The following is a 19,320-nucleotide window of genomic DNA, read 5'->3' on the forward strand; positions in this document are numbered from 1 at the left end:
AACTCCTGTCCTCTGCATTGGCAGGTGGATTCTTAACCACTGCACCATCAGGGAAGTCCCGAGTTTTAATTATTTATTCACTGGATGGAATAGCACTATCTCTTCCTGCCATCACTGCTACCTGCAGGTCATTTGCCAATTTTTAACTTCTTTTTAGAATATATCCCTTCATCATTTATTGAGTATTGGTGCTGGGGATCCTAGAATAAAAAGGCATGGGCCCAGCTCTCAAGGAGTCTAGGAGTTTGGGCAGATGAAAAGAGAAATGGCAACAAATATAATTGTTTGGGAAGAGGTGGTACAAAGGAGTGAGAAATTCTCTCTACTACCTGGAGTGTGGAACTAGATTTCAGACAGGTGGTGATATTTAATCGGGCCTTAAGGGATGGGTAGGATTTTGCCAAAGAAGTGAGGTGGGAAGGTCTTCCAAACACAGGGTGTGGTCTGTGCAAAGGTGCCTGTACGTCTTCTCAATTCTCCCATCTTCGATCCTACAAGCTTTATAGAATGGACATTTTTAAGTTTTATTTTCAGGTCCATAGGGGAAGTTTGATGATAACTGGCAGGTGCTTTCAGTAACTACAGAACAAGAGTTGGCACCTAAGTATTTGACCCTCAGAATTGCATTTGACCTTAACGCTACTCTGGTGGAGAGCGATTAACAAGAAGTCAGGATTTTAGTAAATCGAACTGGTTATACCCTCTACTCCCAATTATTTTTCTGACTTTTACTTTTCCAGGGCAGCAAGGGAAAGAATCGTAAATCTGTGTTTTGGGGGACTTAGTAAACACATTAGTCACCAGTGAGACCCCTTGTCTCTTCAGTTTTCACAGAAGGATGGGAGAAGTCACAATTCACTGTCATATCTGGCTCCTAACTTTGCCATTTGCAGGAGACTGGTTCCCTCTGAGCTTCCTAAGTGTTCACAAAAGTATCTCAGTCCCTGATGGACACCCAAGACCCTCCTGCTCAGAAATTTGATTGCCAATTTTAGCTCAAGATAAAAAACCAAATATATCAAGACGGTCTATGAGGATGTGCGAAAAGAGCTATTTTGTCATCATCCAACACCCTCATTTGACAGGGAGCCGGAGGTCACCCTGAGCCTGGGGTCAGAGCTCTGGCCAGAAGCTGCCGCCCACAGATGGGGAAGGAAGACAGAGAGGAGGAGCCGGGGGCCAGAGCAGAAACATTTTGGGGAACTGCTGCATCACGGGCAGTCTCTGATGCACTTCCTCTCTCCTCCACCCTCCGCCCCGCTTGCCCTCTCTCTCTCCTTCTCTTTCCTTTTCTTTCGAGGTAGGCTTATGCGTCAGTTGCCAAAAGGTGGAGACATTTCCTGCCGCCTTTGCAACACGAAGTTGTCTTAAGGGAGGCTGTGCCCCATTCTGAGCTCCAGGTCAGGAAAGTGAGGGCCAGGGCAGCTCTGCCAGGGGAGACACCAGCTCACTGCCTCCCGGTTTGCACCTGACCATGTCCCTGGCCGAGACCATCAGCCTCTGGAATGAAGGGGTGCTAGCAGCCGACAAGAAGGACTGGAAGGGAGCCCTGGACGCCTTCACCGCTGTCCAGGACCCACACTCCAGGATTTGCTTCAACATCGGCTGCTTGCACACGATCCTGGGAAGCATACCCGAGGCGGAGAAGGTGAGTGGTGATGCCTGTGCCCGTGGCCTCCCCCGGGCCTTTGTCATTAGCGGTTCTCAGCCAGGCTGCTCTTTAGAAACCTCTCAGGAGCTTCGGAAGCACAAAAGCTGCCCAGGCCCAACCCACCCCCAGAGATGCCGATTCAATTGGCCTGGGGAGGAGCCTTCACGGCCACAGTTTTGAAAAGCTCCCCAGGTGGTTCTAACAAGCAGCCTGCTGGGAACCCTTAGCTGTGGGTTATGCTCTCCTTTATTCTCCATCTATTACATTCAAATCATTCTGGAAACTTTCTTTAACACCTTTCTGAAAGCCTCCCTACTTTATGTTTTTTTCTATCAGCTGCCAGTCACAGAATTTCCATCTCACTGCTTCACACCTGATTTTAAAGCACTGCTTTTGGCTTTCCGAGACGTTCCTGTGTGTGAGCTTTGTCTGCCCAAGAGATCAAGAGGAGGTGCTTAAGAAACATCGGTTTCATCTCAAGTGACAATTCTGATCAATTATGTGGCGCATTCTTTTAAAGATTCTGAGGCAGGTGGAAGGAAAGCAGACGGTGATTGATTAATGATGTCTGCCAAGGACAAGTTGTGGGATGTCATGGCAAATTTCTCAACTATTTTTTCTCTCATCTTCCCTAGTATGGGGTTGAGCGTTCTCAACAATCACTGTTTCAGATTGGGCATGGTAAGCTGGAAACGGTATGGCATTTGGAAGCAGAAAATCTAGGATCAAACCCCAGTTCTGCCTCTCTCTGGACCTTTGGTCGTCACGAAGTCATGTAGACTTCTGGCTCTCAGCTTCTGGAGAAGTTAAACATCATGAAGATTGAGTGAGGCACCAACTATTTTTTTAAATTAATTTTTATTGGGGTATAGTTGATTTACAATGTTGGGTTAGTGTCTGCTGTACAGCAAAGTGAATCCGTTATTCATATACATATATCCACTTTTTTAGATTCTATTCCCATATAGGAGGCACCAACTATTAAAGTGCTGTGTAACTTCACACCACTGTGTAAATGTGAGTCCTTATTTTTACCTTTAACTGCAAGTCTTTGCAAGGTGGGGTGGACTCGCCGGCCCCTTGAAAGGGCTAGTTGCTACCACAGCCATTCCCACCCTGACAAAGAGGGAGAGAGAGGCCGCTTGGAACACCTGCAGAGACTGCCAAGCCTGCCTCCGGCTCCAGAGTGGGCAGACAGGAGTGCAGGAGGGCCCTGCATCTGGCTGGAGGGAGAGGGCCTCCACCTCCCCTCCGGAGCCTGCCTAGGGGCTGAGCAAATGGCACCGCAGAGGCACTGTCAGGAGAAGAGGTTGGCAAAGCTCGGCAGCTGGTCTGGGTGCAGCTCCGCCAGCAGGGGCTGTTGCCTCCGGCCTCTCGGGGCTCCTGGGCGAGGCTATGTGGCCCATCTCACCTCTCGGCTCGCCCACTCCGCCGTCCACCCTTCGTCTCCCTGCTCTAGGTTTCTCTTTGCTTTCTTCTGCTCTGGAATCTCATTCTTTCTTTGGTTTCATACTTGAGTCCTCACTCGTGGCATTTTCTATGCATTCTTATTTGTTATTATTTAAATTGTATAATATTTCAAAACAGTGAACAAAATGGCCATAAGAACACACATACTGATAATTACCTTAATTGCATAATATTTCTGTAATACATTTATAAAATAAATATTACACTGTATATAACATTTTAAGTAGGTTATTTTCAAATTTGATTACTTTTATTATTTTAATCCTGTCAGTAATCTTGAAAGGCAGATATGAATATCCCCATTTTATGGAGGAGAAAACTAAGGTTCAAGGAGATTAGGTAAACTGCCTCATGCTATGCCACTAGGAAGTGACAACACAGGGCATTCTGACCCTTCAGCCTCCGGTCACCTTCAAGACACGAACCATTCTCGTGACCCTTCCTGCCTCACCCTCTGGCTCATCTCACACCTCCTCACTGCCTGGCTGTTCTCCCCACAGGCCTTCACCGAAAGCATTAACCGAGACAAGCACTTGGCAGTGGCCTACTTCCAACGAGGGATGCTCTACTACCAGATGGAGAAGTAAGTGGTCCAGTGTTGCACAAGCTGGAGACGTGCACAGAGAAACCCCGAGGGGGTCTTGGTGATGTCAGACCTGGTGTTTGAGCAGTATCTCGCCAGCTTCTGTTGGGAAGCATGACTGGACCTTCTCTGGGAAGTTATGCAATCAGTCAGCAAGAGGCAGAAGCCCTCTCTGGGGAGGGAAGGCAGGCCTGCTGCCCAGTTATGGCCCACAGTGAGCCTATATAACCACCACAGGCTAGGTGTGGCACCCCACCAGTGTTCCTGATGGGTCATAGCCCAGGTAGTGATACCTTGTCCATCAAGGGAGCATCCATGGTGGCCTACTACTATGAGGTATTGAGCTGTCACACAATGATGATTGTCATGAAACCACATCAAAACCTTCCTTCATTCCTGCAGAATGTGTTTTCAAACACCCGGTTTAATCCATTCAATGAGATATAATTCAGCCACCAAAGTGAGAACATAAGCAACGTTATATGTACAAGAATATATTAATACAGATAAATATGTAGCATATGTCTTAATATAGAAAGTTCACCATAGATACTAAATTTAAAACAGATTTCAAAATAGTATGTATAGTACAATTCCATTTCTATTTTGCAGAATAGTCTGAAAGGCCATAGACCAAAAGGTTGTCAGCAGTTCTCTCCAGGCGGTGAAAGTACAGGGATTTCCGTTTTCTTTATCAGCCTTTCTGTACTTTTGGTGCATTTATAGTCAACACAAAATATTAGCAAAAAAAGACAACTAAATAGAAAATGAAAGTTAATCTCAATTCCCACACCCCTCCCCCAAATAACATACAAATAACAAAGAAAACATATTCTAAGCATCAATTTTAAATGTTTTAGGGGATGGTGAACTGACCCTTTGTAGAAATTGTCCCATTAGTGTGTATAAGTTCTAGTGAAGACGATTCAGCTCAGGCTAATGAAGAGCTTTCAAACAGTGAAAATGGTCAGTAGGGGCATGGTGTGTATGTATGTGCACGACAGGTGGGGCAGGGCGTCATTGGTGGGGCCAAGGGGAGGCTGTAGAGAATGCCCAAGCACTGGGGAAGGGGTGGGCTGTGCTCTGATGCTCTACATGCAACCCTGGAAGACTTTGAGCCTAGGGTTTAGTCAGAAACCAAGCCTGCAAGGCCGCTATGCAGAGCTGTTGCTAGGGGCAACCACCAGCAGAAGCTCAGAGGACTTCCAAGATGTAGATGTAGTTGATTACCTGAATGGGTAAGAGCAGAAGTGAAGTCTCCCCAGAAGAACCTACGTAAAATGCCCAGAAGTCCCAGAATCTGAAAGGCTCATATACTGAGTGAGTCAAAAAGACCTCAGAAAAATCCAGGAATAAGACCCAGGATTCAATTAGTCTGTGATTGATAATAGTTCAATCTAAGAGAAAAATCTACCAAGTTTTATCTTTAATTCAATAACTATCTATTGAGAAAATAATATAAATGAGGCATGATTCTCAGCCCTAAGCTGCCTTCTTTTCTTTCACTCAATCCATAGGCGTTGGTGTCCTCCCCTCCCCAAGGTTCAGCTCTTGACTCTGTTTTTTATCACTATAACAGTGGCTGTCAAATAGCAAAATATATGGCTATCTTCCCCCAAAACACATACAAGCACATACATACATTTATGTACAACTTCAGGGGGTTCAGTGTCCCCTGAAAATCATACATGAACCCTTAAGGATCACACCCTCTCCTGTTGGATTGATCTCCATCCGTACCCAGCCAGCTACTAAGTGTCCACCTGGGATCAACCCAGAATGTCTCTTTTCCTAAACCTGGTCAAGTTGACTTCTTAAATATCTTTTAGATGCACCCATTTCTCTCCCTCCCTACCAGCACTGCCCTGGTTTAGACCCCATTTTTCACCAGGACTATTGCAATCACATCCAAACAGATTTCCTAGCCACCTGTCTTGCCTTCTCCACCCATATCCCAGAGTGATCTTCTTAAAAAAAGAAATGTGATCTGTTGGAGAACCTCCGCTGGATCCCATTACTACAGGACGAGGGGCAGCTTCCCTTGCCTGTTACCCTGTGGTTCAGCGCTGTCCACCCACCCGCCTCCTCCAGGCTTTGCCACAGGCAAACTCACCCCCTAGGGTGGCCACCACTCTCTTTTGTGCGTCCTTTTATCACATCTGTCTCCTGTATGACGGATATGTGCCTGTATATTTGTCTCCTCTACTGCTCGCGAGGAAAGAATACTTCTTCACTCTGGAATCCAGTATAGTATTAAGACTAGCTTTCAGTATCTAGTATAGTATTAATAAATGCTTATGGAATTATTAAGTGAAAGCAGGTGAAATATATCCTCTGCTTCAAGGGACTTGTACATTAAAAAGGGGAAGAGGTCACAAGCACTATAATGCAAAGCAGAATGGGGCAAGCGCTATAGGAGATCTTTTTAGATAAGTGCCATGGGGACTTGGAACAATCGCTTCTTAATGAGTGGGTTAGCTTCAGATTACAACAGGACTTGTTTTAAGGTGGCGTTATAGATGTTTTTTCCTCTCAGCTTTTTCCACTTTCGGAAGTTGTTGGGTTGCTCTTCTGTCATTATATAGTTCCACCAGAACGAAGGTAGAGTCGTTCTGAGCAGGCAGGTCAGGTCTGAGGATGGCTGTGGCTGGCTGTCTCACCTCTCTGACCCCCACCTTGTCATCCGTAAGGGGAGGGAAGCTCAAGGTGTCTTTCAGATCCTGGCCTTCTGAATATTAGGGCCTTGATAGTATAGCGAGACCCTTTAGGTGAAGCTGCTCAAAGAGGCAACACAGCAGAGCCTTTTCCCTGACGTCTGAAACGGGAAAGGGCATGGCCCCAGCTCCGGGCATGGAGGTGTGTGACATTTCGACTCCTCTCAGCTGGCTTAGACTCTCTCCATTATCCAAGTGTGTGGACTGCAGGATTCTAGTCTGCACGGGGGCACTGGCAGAGCAGGAACAATCGGGAACTTCGCCAGTTACTAAGCAACCTTTCCAGGGAGTATCACAGACATGAGGACTATAGACCCTCGTAGGCTCAGAGCTGGTGAGAAGCATCAGCGAGTTTGCCACCACGCTGCCGAGCAGCCAAGGCAGCCCAGGCGGGTGACATTCAGGTGACATTCCCCAGGCGGGTGTGTGTGTGAGGAAAGCCCTCGGGCCCAGCCCAGCAGAACCTGTGGGGGGAGGGCGGGAAGCTTCCAGCACCTCGGCCTCGTAGGGGACGCTGTGCATTCCAGGTGGCACGGAGGAAACCTCCTGTGGAAGAGCTGGAGGGATGCAGGGGCTGCACAGCGCGCTGCCCCCAACTCGGGGCTGGTAGACACGGGGTTGCTGAGGAGAGGCTGGCAGCAGGAGGTCAGGGCGATGCTGTCAAAGACAGGTTTAGAATCAAACATCATGGGACTTCCCTGGTGGCGCAGTGGTTGAGAGTCCGCCTGCCGATACAGGGGACGTGGGTTCGTGCCCCGGTCCGCGAAGATCCCACATGCCACGGAGCGGCTGGGCCCATGAGCCATGGCTGCTGAGCCTGCGCGTCCGGAGCCTGTGCTCCGCAACGGGAGAGGCCACAGCAGTGAGAGGCCCGCGTACCGCAAAAACAGACATCTAGCAGGGGGACTCCCACCCCGTTTTAAACACAAAGCAAGCCTTTTGAATAATGTCAGTTCTTTCTTTCTCCCTCCTCCTGGGCCCAGATCTTTAACCATCCTGATGGGCAGAATTATGAGGAGGATTTTGTTGGGCTCATTCAACCCCAGGGAGACACAGGCGTTGTTACTTCACAGCTGAAACTCAGCTGCTGAGCCTGCACGCCAGAGAGGCAGGTACACCCGCAGGTTAGTGGTGACAGAACCTCACGCGTGCCCTCTGAGGACCTTCCGCGCTCTCACGAACAGGCAGTGGAACATGAAACAGGACACCTGCCTTTCCGCCTGCCCACTTCTTCTTGGCTCAGTGAATCGGAAAGGACAGAGATGCTTACCTCGCCCCCCTTCAAGGGAATGCCTAAAAGGATGTGTAAGTGACTTGAAATGCTTCTTGCTTCTTAAGGAATGACCTGCCTGCTTTTTTTCCTTTTCTTTTTTTTTGCGGTATGTGGGCCTCTCACTGTTGGGGCCTCTCCCGTTGTGGAGCACAGTCTCCGGATGCGCAGGCTCAGCGGCCATGGCTCACGGGCCCAGCCGCTCCGCGGCATGTGGGATCTTCCCGGACTGGGGCATGAACCTGTGTCCCCTGCATCGGCAGGCAGACTCTCAACCACTGCACCATCAGGGAAGCCCTGACCTTCTTGCTTTTAACAGGTTTTACAATCAGCTTTATTAACAAGGATGTGTTAGAGGAAACCATCCTTCTGTTTCAAAAGCAGGTCTCCTGCTGCTGTTCCTCCTGCAGCCCCTACAGCTGTGGGACTTCCTTCCAACCAAATGATGACAGAATATCCAGCTTCCCTCCCCCCACCTTGCCGCCACCCTGGGACCTCTTGGCCAGCCTGCCCTCCTGGCCTGTTCCAGGCTTCCCTGAGATCAGTGTTCCAGCTTCTACAACTATGTATTTTTATCTCCTGATAATACTTAATACAGTATACAGTGTTAAGTAAGCATGTAAGAAAAGATTGGTATATGAATTTAATTGACACTTTTAGAGCTGGATCTATAAATATTAATAATAATAGTAAAGTATTATATATATTAATATGTAGATTATATTACTTATATATATATAAATAAAAATAGTAAATTACTGTGTGTGCCAGGCACCATCCTAAGCACCTGAATGCTTTGTGCTATTACTATTCTCTAATTCTAAAGATGAGGAAACAGAGAAATTAAGTAACTTGCCCTTTGTCACTAGATAGTAAGTGGCAGAGACAGGACTCCAGTCTAGGTGGGTGTGACCTCAGAGGTTAGATCCAGGAGCACGTAGTAGCCAGCTTCTCATGTGCTATGCCCCTTCAGTATAGCAATGCACTCCCTATAATATCAACGTGGAAGCTGAGGCCAGGGAAGCAGTTTGCCAGGGTCTCACAGTTAGTGGCGGGGCTGGCCGCAGTCTCTCGGCCCCTGTCCTAGGGTGCCTTCATTACCCCACACCACCTCTCAAGGGTCCCCACCAGCTTGTGTCCAGATCCCAGGCTTGCCTTCAAGAGAAGCCACACATGGCAGCTCTGAGTCAGACAGTGGCCGGGGTACTTTTGGTTCAGTTGCCTGCTGGGAGCCACCAGACAGCCACATTTGTTCCTGCCAGGCCAGGGGCTGGCATGGGGATGGGGAAAGCTTGATTTCTGCTGCTTCTACCCCCTGCTGCCTGGCAATGGCTCCCTCCCACCAGGGCATCTGTGGAGGTCAGGGGCAGGCCAAGCAGGTCTGGTCCAGGTCCTGCCCATGCCCCCATGGGCACTATTTTTTTAAGTGGTTTTTGGGTTTTTTTGTTTGTTTGTTTGGGGGTGTTTTCTTGGCCTCACTGTGTGGCATGTGGGATCCTGACCAGGGATCGAACCCGTGCCCCCTGCATTGGGAGCCTGGAGTCTTAACCACTGGACCACCAGGGAAGTCCCGCTCATGGGCACTATTGATATGGTCAGCCCTATTCTTCACCACGAATCCACTGACAGCCGCCCTGATCCACCTTGAGACAGTCAGCACAATGCCAACCCAACAAAGCAGAAGGACAGTGCCAGAAGTTTTAGAAGTGCTGTCTGGCTTAAGTGATGATTTCTGTTTTCTTTTTCCCAGAGTGTGTGGAGGAGGAGGGAGGGGACAGGAGACTACAAAGGCCACAAAACCAAGAGCTAAGCAGGACTCAGAAGAAGCTGAAAGAGAAGGCTCTGGGCAGGAGGGTGATGCCAGTGGCGGTGAGGAGGGGCCCCTTGGAGCTGCGTCAGGCTGGCCTGGCCTCCTGGTGGGAAGCAAGGCACAAGCCATGCTCTGATCAGCCCCGTGGGGACGTGGAGGCTAGCAGGTGCTGCTCTGCTTAAAGCTCTCAGGGGAAACTGAGGCTCTTTTGGGAAGTGACAGGCTGGTTGTCAGAAAGGTGGGAGGTGTGTGCAGTCCACAAAGACAAAAATACCTGTGGCTGCCTGAAATTGGGAGGCTGGCAGGGTTGCTGGCATGCACAACCCCAGGGGGTACCATTCACACTGGGTTCTGTGGAATGCTGGGGCTCAGGATTGGTGAAAAACTAGAGAAGGTCAAAAGAGATTAGACAGGCTTCTTGTCCTAGTGAGACGGATGGGCAAAGAGCAGCAGACACACATTTTATTCTTTATTCTTCCGTGCCTTCAACTGGTTTCTTTCCTGCAGATATGATTCCGCCCTTAAAGACCTTAAGGAGGCCTTGACTCAGCTTCGAGGGAACCAGCTGATCGACTACAAGATCCTGGGGCTACCGTTCAAGCTGTTTGCCTGTGAGGTGAGGAGGAAGGGCCCGGCCTGGGCAGGAATGGGTGCTGGCTGAGGGGCAGCTGACAGTTGAGATGCACGTCGATCTGTTGACACATCCAGGAGCCTGGAAAAGGCATTTCGCCTCCCCTGCCTTGGGACTCAGATTTTTCCCTTAAGAAAAGATTCAGATCGAGCTTCCCTGGTGGCGCAGTGGTTGGGAGTCCGCCTGCCAATGCAGGGGACATGGGTTCATGCCCCGGTCCGGGAAGATCCCACATGCCACGGAGCGGCTGGGCCTGTGAGCCGTGGCCGCTGAGCCTGCACGTCCGGAGCCTGTGCTCCGCGATGCGAGAGGCCACAACAATGAGAGGCCCGCGTACCACAAAAAAAAAAAAAAAAGAGAAAAGACACAGATCAATTGCTTTGGGCTCCTCATGGAGTCCTCAGTTACCTGAGTGCATGGATTTTAATAATGTGAGGCTCAAAGGACCATGTAGAAATGAGTTTGCTGGGTTCTCTGAAGGGAGGCTTGGCTGCACACGAGCATGTTGGCCTGTGACAGTTGTCCTAATAATTTGCATAATTCAGGTGAACAGGCAATTTTCTCAGCATTATACTGACAAATCCAAAATCACGGGTTCACTCGCCATACAGGACCTGCCTTAACCCTGCTCAGTTCCCAAGTTCACACTCTTTGCGATGAATGGTCTGGCCTCATGTACGTGGTATATACCCAAAGAGAGAGTGAGGACAATTTAGCACCAAGCTGTCCCCTCCTGGTCAAAGAATAGCTCAGAGCACACAGTTAGGAAAGGTCTCCATAGAAGGATAACTTATGTTCTGTATGACCAAGACGGAGAGGCGTGTCTGGCTGTGACTTTATAGGTTCATGTACTTTTTCCAACCCACCCTCTGCACTCCAGTTCTAAACCCCAAATATATACCAGAAGCTTTAAAACTAAAATTCATGCAAATATCATAGATCTTTATTTAGAAGAATTAGTGAAAAAATGTCCCCTTGTTTTAGTTTCTCAGACAGGCGAAGCCAAGTGTCCCCAGGGTCACTCAGGGCTAATAATAGAGTCCACAGCTGCCTGGGCCCCTGGGGACACATGTCTCCACCCAGCCCTGTGACAGGATAGTAACTTACTTCAGTTCTCCCACACTAGGGAAATGAGGCTTTTCGGTGGGAATTGGCTGGCATTTGGCCAGCTTCTAGAGTTCCGTCTCTCAACTGTGGTCCTTTTGATACGTTGGACCAGCTCATTCTTTATTGTGGGGACTGGCCTGTGCATTGTAGGGTGTTGAGCAGCATCCCTGTCCTCTACCCACTAGATGCCCATAGCACCCCACCCACAGTGTGACAACCTAAAATGTCTCTAGATATTGCCAATAACCCCTGATTGAGAATCACTTACACAGAACCTCCAGAGAAAGAATCCTAGAATGGTACCATCAAAGCAGAATTCCATGGGAGGGACGTTCCCCCTCTAGTCGGAGTTGAGATGACCAGGAGGCAGGAAATACTGGCTGTATGGGCTTCTCTGTAAGGGAGGCTGGACTTTTCAGGGTCCCGTATACCACATGGGACACTCCAGTCACTTCCCTACTTATAAAGCCACCACTCCCTTCCCACCAGGGTTCTGAGAAATCACACCATCCTTTTTGAAAAGAGTCTGGGGCTTTTCCAGTCATGGGGTCCTAAAAACCTGTTGCTAGAAAAGGTCTTAAGAGCAGGTGGCTGAGAACCAAACAGGAAGTTTTAAATGGCTTCAAGCGCTCTTTTCTTCCTGCACACATGGTCAGGGTTGGGCTGGGCTGGCCAAGCATGTACGCAGAGGGCAACAGCTCATTGCTGCTCAGAAATAGCCCAGGAAGGGAGTCTAGGTCTCTGTGTCTGGGCTTGGTCCCTGTGTCCATCGTTCAGCACCAGCCACTAACTCTATGGAAAAACCAACCATGCCCCCATCCATACTTGCCTTGGTAAACTGTCCTTTTTATCTGGATGAGGCCCTGGACCAAATCACAGTGTGGGTGGCAGACTGGTATAGAGAAGTGTATTAATCATCTGCTGCTGATTACCAAATTGCTCTACAGCAGAGTGGCTTACAGCTATACCGTTTGTGCTCTCACAGTGTCTGGGGTCAGGAACCCACGCTTGGCTGGGTGGTGCTGGCTCAGAGGCTCTCATGAGGTTTGCAGTCGGGATGTTGGCAGGGCTGCTGTCATCGGAGAGCTTGACTGGGGCCGGAGGATCTACTGCTAAGGTGCCTGGCAAGTTAGTGTTACTGGTTGTCAGGACGCCTCAGTTCTTTGCCACATGAACTTCTCCATAAGGGCGGCCCGAGTCCTGTCATGACCTGGACGTCCCCCCGAGGAAGTAATGAACCAAAAGAAAGTAATATGGAGCATCAGTGTCTTTTATAACTTAGCTTCAAATGTCACCCCCCCCATTTCCATAATATTCTAGTGGCTACACCTGTCAGCTCCCTTGGATGTGGGAGGGTGAGAATCACGGGAGCCATCTTGGGATCTGGCTGCCACTAAAGCAAGGACTTTGGGATCAGAGAGACAGGGATCAGATCCCTGCCCGACACTTACTAGTTGTATAAACCTAGGGAAGTTATGGGTCATTTCCGAGCCTCAGGTTCCTCCTCATCTGTAAAGAAAGGCTGAGTACTTACCTCATACACATTTGCTAATAAATTCACTCATTTTTGCATACATTTATTTTATTTATTTATTTATTTGTTTTTTGCGGTACGCGGGCCTCTCACTGTTGTGGCCTCTCCCGTCGCGGAGCACAGGCTCTGGACGCGCAGGCTCAGCGGCCATGGCTCACGGGCCCAGCCGCTCCGCGGCACGTGGGATCTTCCTGGACTGGGGCACGAACCCGCATCGGCAGGCAGACTCTCAACCACTGCGCCACCAGAAGCCCTGCATATATTTATAATGCCTGCTAGTGTCAGGCAATGGAGATCCAGGAGTCCACAAGACAGTGTCAGCAGCCAGAAGCTCATGGTCACGTGTAATGCAAGGTGATAAGGTTAGGGCAAGAGAAGTGCTAGGGCAGGACTATGGAAGCACAGAAGTGAGGCCCCTACCTTGTATGGTGGTTGTGGGGTTAGAGATAATGCAGATAAAGTGCCTGGCCCAACGAGGCGGTCAGTAAATGGTCTCGTTGATGATGGTGATGATGATGATAAGGACAATGACAAGGACAGGCAGCACGGATTTCCAGGAGCCCCAAGTTCTTCGTAGGTTTAGCCTTCTGACTGCAAACACAAAGAAACCCCAGATGGCATCAGTCTGCAGACTCGGCCCTGTGATCTTCCCCCAAACCATGTGGGCTCTCCCTGAGAAGGCAGGCGAGACCTCTTTGCTCAGCCTCCAAGCAAGCCCCAAGATAGTTCCCTAGATAATAGTAATGAGAGTACACCTAGTGTGTGCCAAGCAATGGAACTCAGTGCTTTAGGTGAGTTATTTATTTCTCACAAACACCTGGAGGCAGGAAACATTAGTATCACCATTTTATAATGAAGCCGAGGCCACATACTAGCCAACAGCCCTGGGGTACCTCCACTGCACTGCCTCCACGTGGTACAGCTTGGAAGGCCAACTATCCCCTTCTCCAGCCAGGCCTCAGGTGACCAGCTCTACCTCCTCTCTGAGGCCCTGGAGAACGGCCCCCACCCCACCCCCGGGCATCAGGCTGTGACTCCCATCACTTTCACCTGCGAAAAGCTTGCAGCAGCTCCTGGCTGTTTAGCCATCCTCCATACATGCTGCAAGGAGCCCTAAGAACTTGCTGCACTGTCGTTAAAAAGAAGTAAAGTAAACCCTGCTTGTTAGCTGCCATCTTGATTTTCTCCCACCCCAGGTATAGTGACGCCCTGGGTTTGTATCGGGCCTCTTTCCACCTAAAGTAAACCCTGCTTGTTAGCTGCCATCTTGATTTTCTCCCACCCCAGGTATAGTGACGCCCTGGGTTTGTATCGGGCCTCTTTCCACCTAAAGTAAACCCTGCTTGTTAGCTGCCATCTTGATTTTCTCCCACCCCAGGTATAGTGACGCCCTGGGTTTGTATCGAGCCTCTTTCCACCTAAAGTAAACCCTGCTTGTTAGCTGCCATCTTGATTTTCTCCCACCCCAGGTATAGTGACGCCCTGGGTTTGTATCGAGCCTCCTTCCACCTAAAGTAAACCCTGCTTGTTAGCTGCCATCTTGATTTTCTCCCACCCCAGGTATAGTGACGCCCTGGGTTTGTATCGGGCCTCTTTCCACCTAAAGTAAACCCTGCTTGTTAGCTGCCATCTTGATTTTCTCCCACCCCAGGTATAGTGACGCCCTGGGTTTGTATCGAGCCTCTTTCCACCTAAAGTAAAACCCTGCTTGTTTGCTGCCATCTTGATTTTCTCCCACCCCAGGTATAGTGACGCCCTGGGTTTGTATCGAGCCTCTTTCCACCTAAAGTAAAACCCTGCTTGTTAGCTGCCATCTTGATTTTCTCCCACCCCAGGTATAGTGACGCCCTGGGTTTGTATCGAGCCTCTTTCCACGTCCAGTGGACTTTTGCCCATAGAGTTTCCTCCTGCCCGTATGACTACATCACAGTCTTGTTACTCCTGTGTTCTGGACAGGGTTCTCTTGGTGCTGATGCCGAGTGATGCATCTGGAACCCTCTCTCTCTCCGTCCCACACCTGTCCAGTCTCTGAGCCCTGGTTCAGTGACAGAAGCTGGTCTGGGAGGCCACAGGCCTGTATTTTATTCCCAACTCTTCAAGGGGCCTTGAGCACATCACTGTTCTCAATACCAAAACCACAGAATAATTCTAGTCCCCTCCTGACCTACCTGGCTGCTGAAAGAGTGCACACGATGTTGGATTTGTGCATTACGTGATGTTTTCCTCACACCGTCCTTGTGCTAGATATAACTCAGGAGCAAGATTGATTGTATTTTGGATATTCCCGGGAGAGCTGGGAAAGGGAGAAATGTCACCAGGCAACATTCCGGCAACACACGTGCAAGCTCTCCCCTGCGTGGTCCCTAGATTCGGAGCAGCCTCAAGTTTTATGTTGTGGCCTGTGCTTTTCTAGGTGTTATATAATATTGCTTTCATGTATGCCAAGAAGGAGGAATGGAAAAAGGCTGAGGAACATTTAGCATTGGCTGTGAGCATGAAGTCTGAGCCGAGACATTCCAAAATCGACAGAGCCATGGAAAGTGTTTGGGTGAGTGCGCTGGGGAAGAAGGTGGCAGGAGGATTTGCTTGGGTTTGTGTTTGTTTTAGTGCACGTGCGGATCGGGAAGTCGTAATCGTGGTGCTTTTACCTCCTCTGAACTCTGGGTAACACTGATCTTGGGGCATGTTTCCATGTGGGATCTTGAATCTGGAAGTCTGAGAAGCTGGGGCCTAGAATATGGGACAGCAGAGCCCTCCTCATGCCCCTCTGAGGGGCGCCTTGTGGCAGCCGGGGAGGGGCAGAGGCTGGGGGCTGGGGCCTGGGGCCAGCACACAAGGGCAGAGGCTGTGCCTGCTTGCTCACCCCGGGTCCTTGAAACCTGGCTCCGTGCCAGGTGCATGAGAGCTCTCAGCAAAAATGCATTGATTATATGAACGAATGGTGAAAACTATCCATCGTTTGAGCACAGCTGGGGATGAAACTGGTTTTAAATATGATTTTTAAACACCAGGAACAAGGGGGCTCAAGTCAGTCTGTACATGCCTATCCACGTCTGCGAACACCAGTCCCAAGAGAGCACTGTCGTGGGCCTTGCTTGGGTCCTGGGCCACCTTTGTGGTTGTGGTGCCTCCCAGGCCGTGAGTGACAGCCCTGTCTGAGCCACACAGAGTGGGAAAGGGGCAGCTCCCCTAGGAAAAGAGCATGCTGGGCAAGCAACACCCACAGGTGCCCTCATGGCCTCTCGGTGTAAGGTGATTGTGAACCCAAACGGTCCTACCTTAGACACCCTGAAATAATAACAAGTCCGGCCCTGCACGTTGAGAAAAAGTGCTCTTGTGAGGTTATCTCAACGGATCCATGTGTCCATTCATTGAGGGAGGCAGGACAAGCATCCTTAGCCCCATTTCACAGGTTATAAAGGACTATGTTCTCTGTGTTTTAGAAGCAGAGGCTGTATGCGCCAGTGGTGATCCCTGTGGGCAGGCTGTTTCAGCCAAATGAAAAGCAAGTGGCTCAACTGGTCAAGAAGGATTACCTAGGCAAGGCCACGGTAAGTGAGGTCACTCAGCGTCCCCTGAGATCCCTCTGGCATAGGCCCTGTGGAGCAAGGGAGGAGGGACTCTTTGGAAAAGGGCACCTGCCTTGTGGTCCTGCCCTGGGAGAGCAGCAACTTCTCACCCAGAGGGTCAGCAAGCCCATCCTTAGCCGCCCTCCACTTCTGAAACCAAGTACCCGCGAGAACAGATCCAGGGTGTGAGAAAGGAGGGAATCTTGGGGAAAACCACAGAAGGAGGGGGAAGCAGTGCTGACCGAGCCCTCACACGTTCCTTGCTCAATTTCAGGTCGTGGCATCTGTGGTGGATCAAGACAGTTTCTCGGGGTTTGCCCCTCTGCAGCCACAGGTGAGGCGGTCCTGTCCTTCTCCAGGGATTGAGGTCTCCAGAGCTCTCTGGGAAACAGCCAACTGGGGAGACTATTTGTGCTGAGCTGCCTTGTTTTAAGGGCTCCTTCAGCTGAGCTCTCAGTGCCGCTGAGGGTGTCTGCATGACCATCCTCTGTCACGGGTCCCATGACTGGTGGGGGAACGAGGCAGTTTTAGGCTTAATCTCAAGTCCTCAGGAACCAACACTCCTCCTTCTCCCCAAATGCCAGGCTTCACTTCTCTAACTTCTAAGAGAGCTCCGGTGTATACCGTCTCTCCCGAAGCCTTGACCATTCTCTCAGGAAATTGAAACACAGCTAGGGAAGGCTTTTTCACAATGCCTCTTCTCAGACACAGGACACAGGGGCTGGTGGGGGACTCCCATGGGGCCCGGGGCCTGAGGCCGTGGCTCTTCTGGCTGCATCTGTCTGCCAACGTGCAGAAAATTTCCTCGGGAACACAGGTGGGGGGCCCAGGGTGAACCATCTTTCTGCTCAAGCTGGGCTCAGAGACACAGTTCCAGATGGATTAGGTGACCGTGGGTCTAGAAATGTGAAGGCAGAGCTCCCTTATGAGGGGAAGAGGGTAGGGCCGGATAAGGAAAATTCCAGCTCTGCTGCAAAAGAGCTGTGGTGGGCAGGAGTGTTGGTCCACACTAGCAGAGGGAGGCGTTTCTGAGCGTGGCAACCACGGTCCAGTGTACACACACCCGGTCACTCTGAGAGCAGCGCCGACAGCCTCCCGGGGTCAGAGAGATGACCGCTGGCTCAAAATGGGACCGACACCGGGGCACTGGAGGGTAAGATGAGCAAAGGAGGAGAGCAAGAGAGGCAATATTCTTTGACCTCTGTCTTCACCATAAAGTTGAAGAAAGCCTTGCGGGATTCCCTTGGGCTTCAGGGCAGCCAGGGGACTCCCAGAGGGGAAGAAGCCCGGATAACTGGGCTCCATGCTACTCAGTGTAGAACAGGGAACACACCTCAGAAGGAGCGTCTTGCCTGCTCAGTGGCCCTTGGGTTCATTTTTAAATACCCACGAGTGTCATGTGGCAGAACAGACAATAACTATAGAGCAGCGCTTTGGGAAACTGTCCCAGGAAGGGGATGGAGCTCAAGGGCGAAAGCACCCTCATGACACCGTGTTGCTCTGTGACAGCTGAACTCCAGAGACCAGGTGTGGCTCAAGATGAATAGCTGTGCTGGTGAAACCTGGGCCCTGGGAGCTGGTGGGAGGCGTTATCCTCCAGTGTTTAGTCAGGGCGCACTGTGTCCTCTCCCTAGACGGTGTTCTGATTGAGCCAGAAATGCAGCCTTTGATATTCTGTTAACCGTCTGTTCTCTCTCCCCCACCTTCACTTACTGTCCTGCCCTTCTTCATTTCTCCTGATGTTCAACAGGCAGCCGAGCCTCCACCCAGGCCCAAGACCCCAGAGATCTTCAGGTAAGTTAGATTTAGGCCAAAATGCAGACTATCCAAACCCCAAGCCTGAACGGATGGCCACAAAGGGCTGAAGAAGGTGAAGCTGGGGTCAGGGGCCGAATCCTGTGCAGTTTAGCCCAGCATGCCGGCTCCTCCGGCTTTCAGGGCTAGAAAGGAGTGATGCAGGGGGACGGAGCCCTGGCCGTGGTGGGGTCGACATGGGGGTCTGGCCACAGCTGCGTGGTGGCCCCGTGTCCCCAGGTCAAGGTGCGCCCAGAGAGTGAGGGCTTGTAGTTGAAGTACCGCAGTGTCCGTGGAAGGTCGCCGCTGGGGGCCGCACGCCGGCCTCAGGGTGGAGAGCTCTCTGCGGACCGCAGCCCCCTCGGAGGAGGGGAGGCCGGGCTTCTGGAGTCAGGCGAGCCGAGTGGGAAGCTGGAACGGCACGTCCTTTCCTGTGTGGGCGTTTTTCACTCCCTATTGGCACACGTCTTCTGAAGAAGGAAGAGGAAGGACTCAAGAAAAAGAAGTCATGCTTCTGTAAGATGAGAAGCCAAGAATGACATAACCTACAGCTTTCTTAAGAGTTATTATCTCTAAGTGAGGAAGCAAGCCTAGCTCCCGCACCCCCGATAGGGAAGGGTGTCACAAAAGGTGAAAAAAGTACCAAAGCAACTATAAAAGTCAGGGGGCGGGTTTAGCTCATTCCTAAACTCTCCACGTGCTGGTGGGGGCAGTACCCCCCCTATAAATGAATACGGTGTTCGAAAACAAAAGGAGGGGCTGAAGGGAAAGGCAGGAGCAGAGTGGGAGGGAGGGAGAACCAGCAAGGCCAGAGCGAGTGGAGGGAACGTGGACCTGCCTCAGTCACACGTTCCGAAGTGGCACAACTGGGACGCCCCAAGAGCAAAGCAGGCCTTGAGGAACCGGTAAAGGGGAAACGACCTTGTACAAGGCACAGCTAGGCAACCTCAAAGCTCTTTACACTCTCCCCCATGCCTCCCGGCTCATCTCTCCTGCTCTCTGTCCCCCCCACCGACCCCCACCGTGTGCCTGACCCACCCCCATGCTGGCTCTAGGTGATTGCTCTTCCCCCCTCCCCAACTCATCTTCCTCACCCAGCGGGCTCTCACCCACCTTGACCTTGCGCCCTTCCTCTGATTGGGCTCTACCCAGGCTTGGGCGCTGGCTAAGCATACCCAGGAAACTTC

At 50.7% G+C, this 19,320-nt stretch overlaps 1 protein-coding gene across 1 annotated transcript in view; it reads left to right on the forward strand.

The window, feature by feature from the left end:
• Positions 1-1,299: 1,299 nt before the first annotated feature.
• NCF2 (neutrophil cytosolic factor 2) overlaps positions 1,300-19,320 on the forward strand; it is a 28,103-nt gene continuing 10,082 nt past the window's right edge. Inside the window, exons 1-7 of the mRNA XM_082614602.1 lie at positions 1,300-1,648; positions 3,622-3,704; positions 10,006-10,114; positions 15,184-15,318; positions 16,214-16,321; positions 16,614-16,673; positions 18,090-18,133. Coding sequence (XP_082470728.1) covers positions 1,475-1,648; positions 3,622-3,704; positions 10,006-10,114; positions 15,184-15,318; positions 16,214-16,321; positions 16,614-16,673; positions 18,090-18,133 — 713 coding nt within the window. The 5' untranslated portion in view covers positions 1,300-1,474. The remainder of the gene's footprint in view (positions 1,649-3,621; positions 3,705-10,005; positions 10,115-15,183; positions 15,319-16,213; positions 16,322-16,613; positions 16,674-18,089; positions 18,134-19,320) is intronic.

Source organism: Mesoplodon mirus (genome assembly GCF_964341445.2).
Source record: "Mesoplodon mirus genome assembly, chromosome: 3".
Taxonomy (NCBI): domain Eukaryota; kingdom Metazoa; phylum Chordata; class Mammalia; order Artiodactyla; family Ziphiidae; genus Mesoplodon; species Mesoplodon mirus.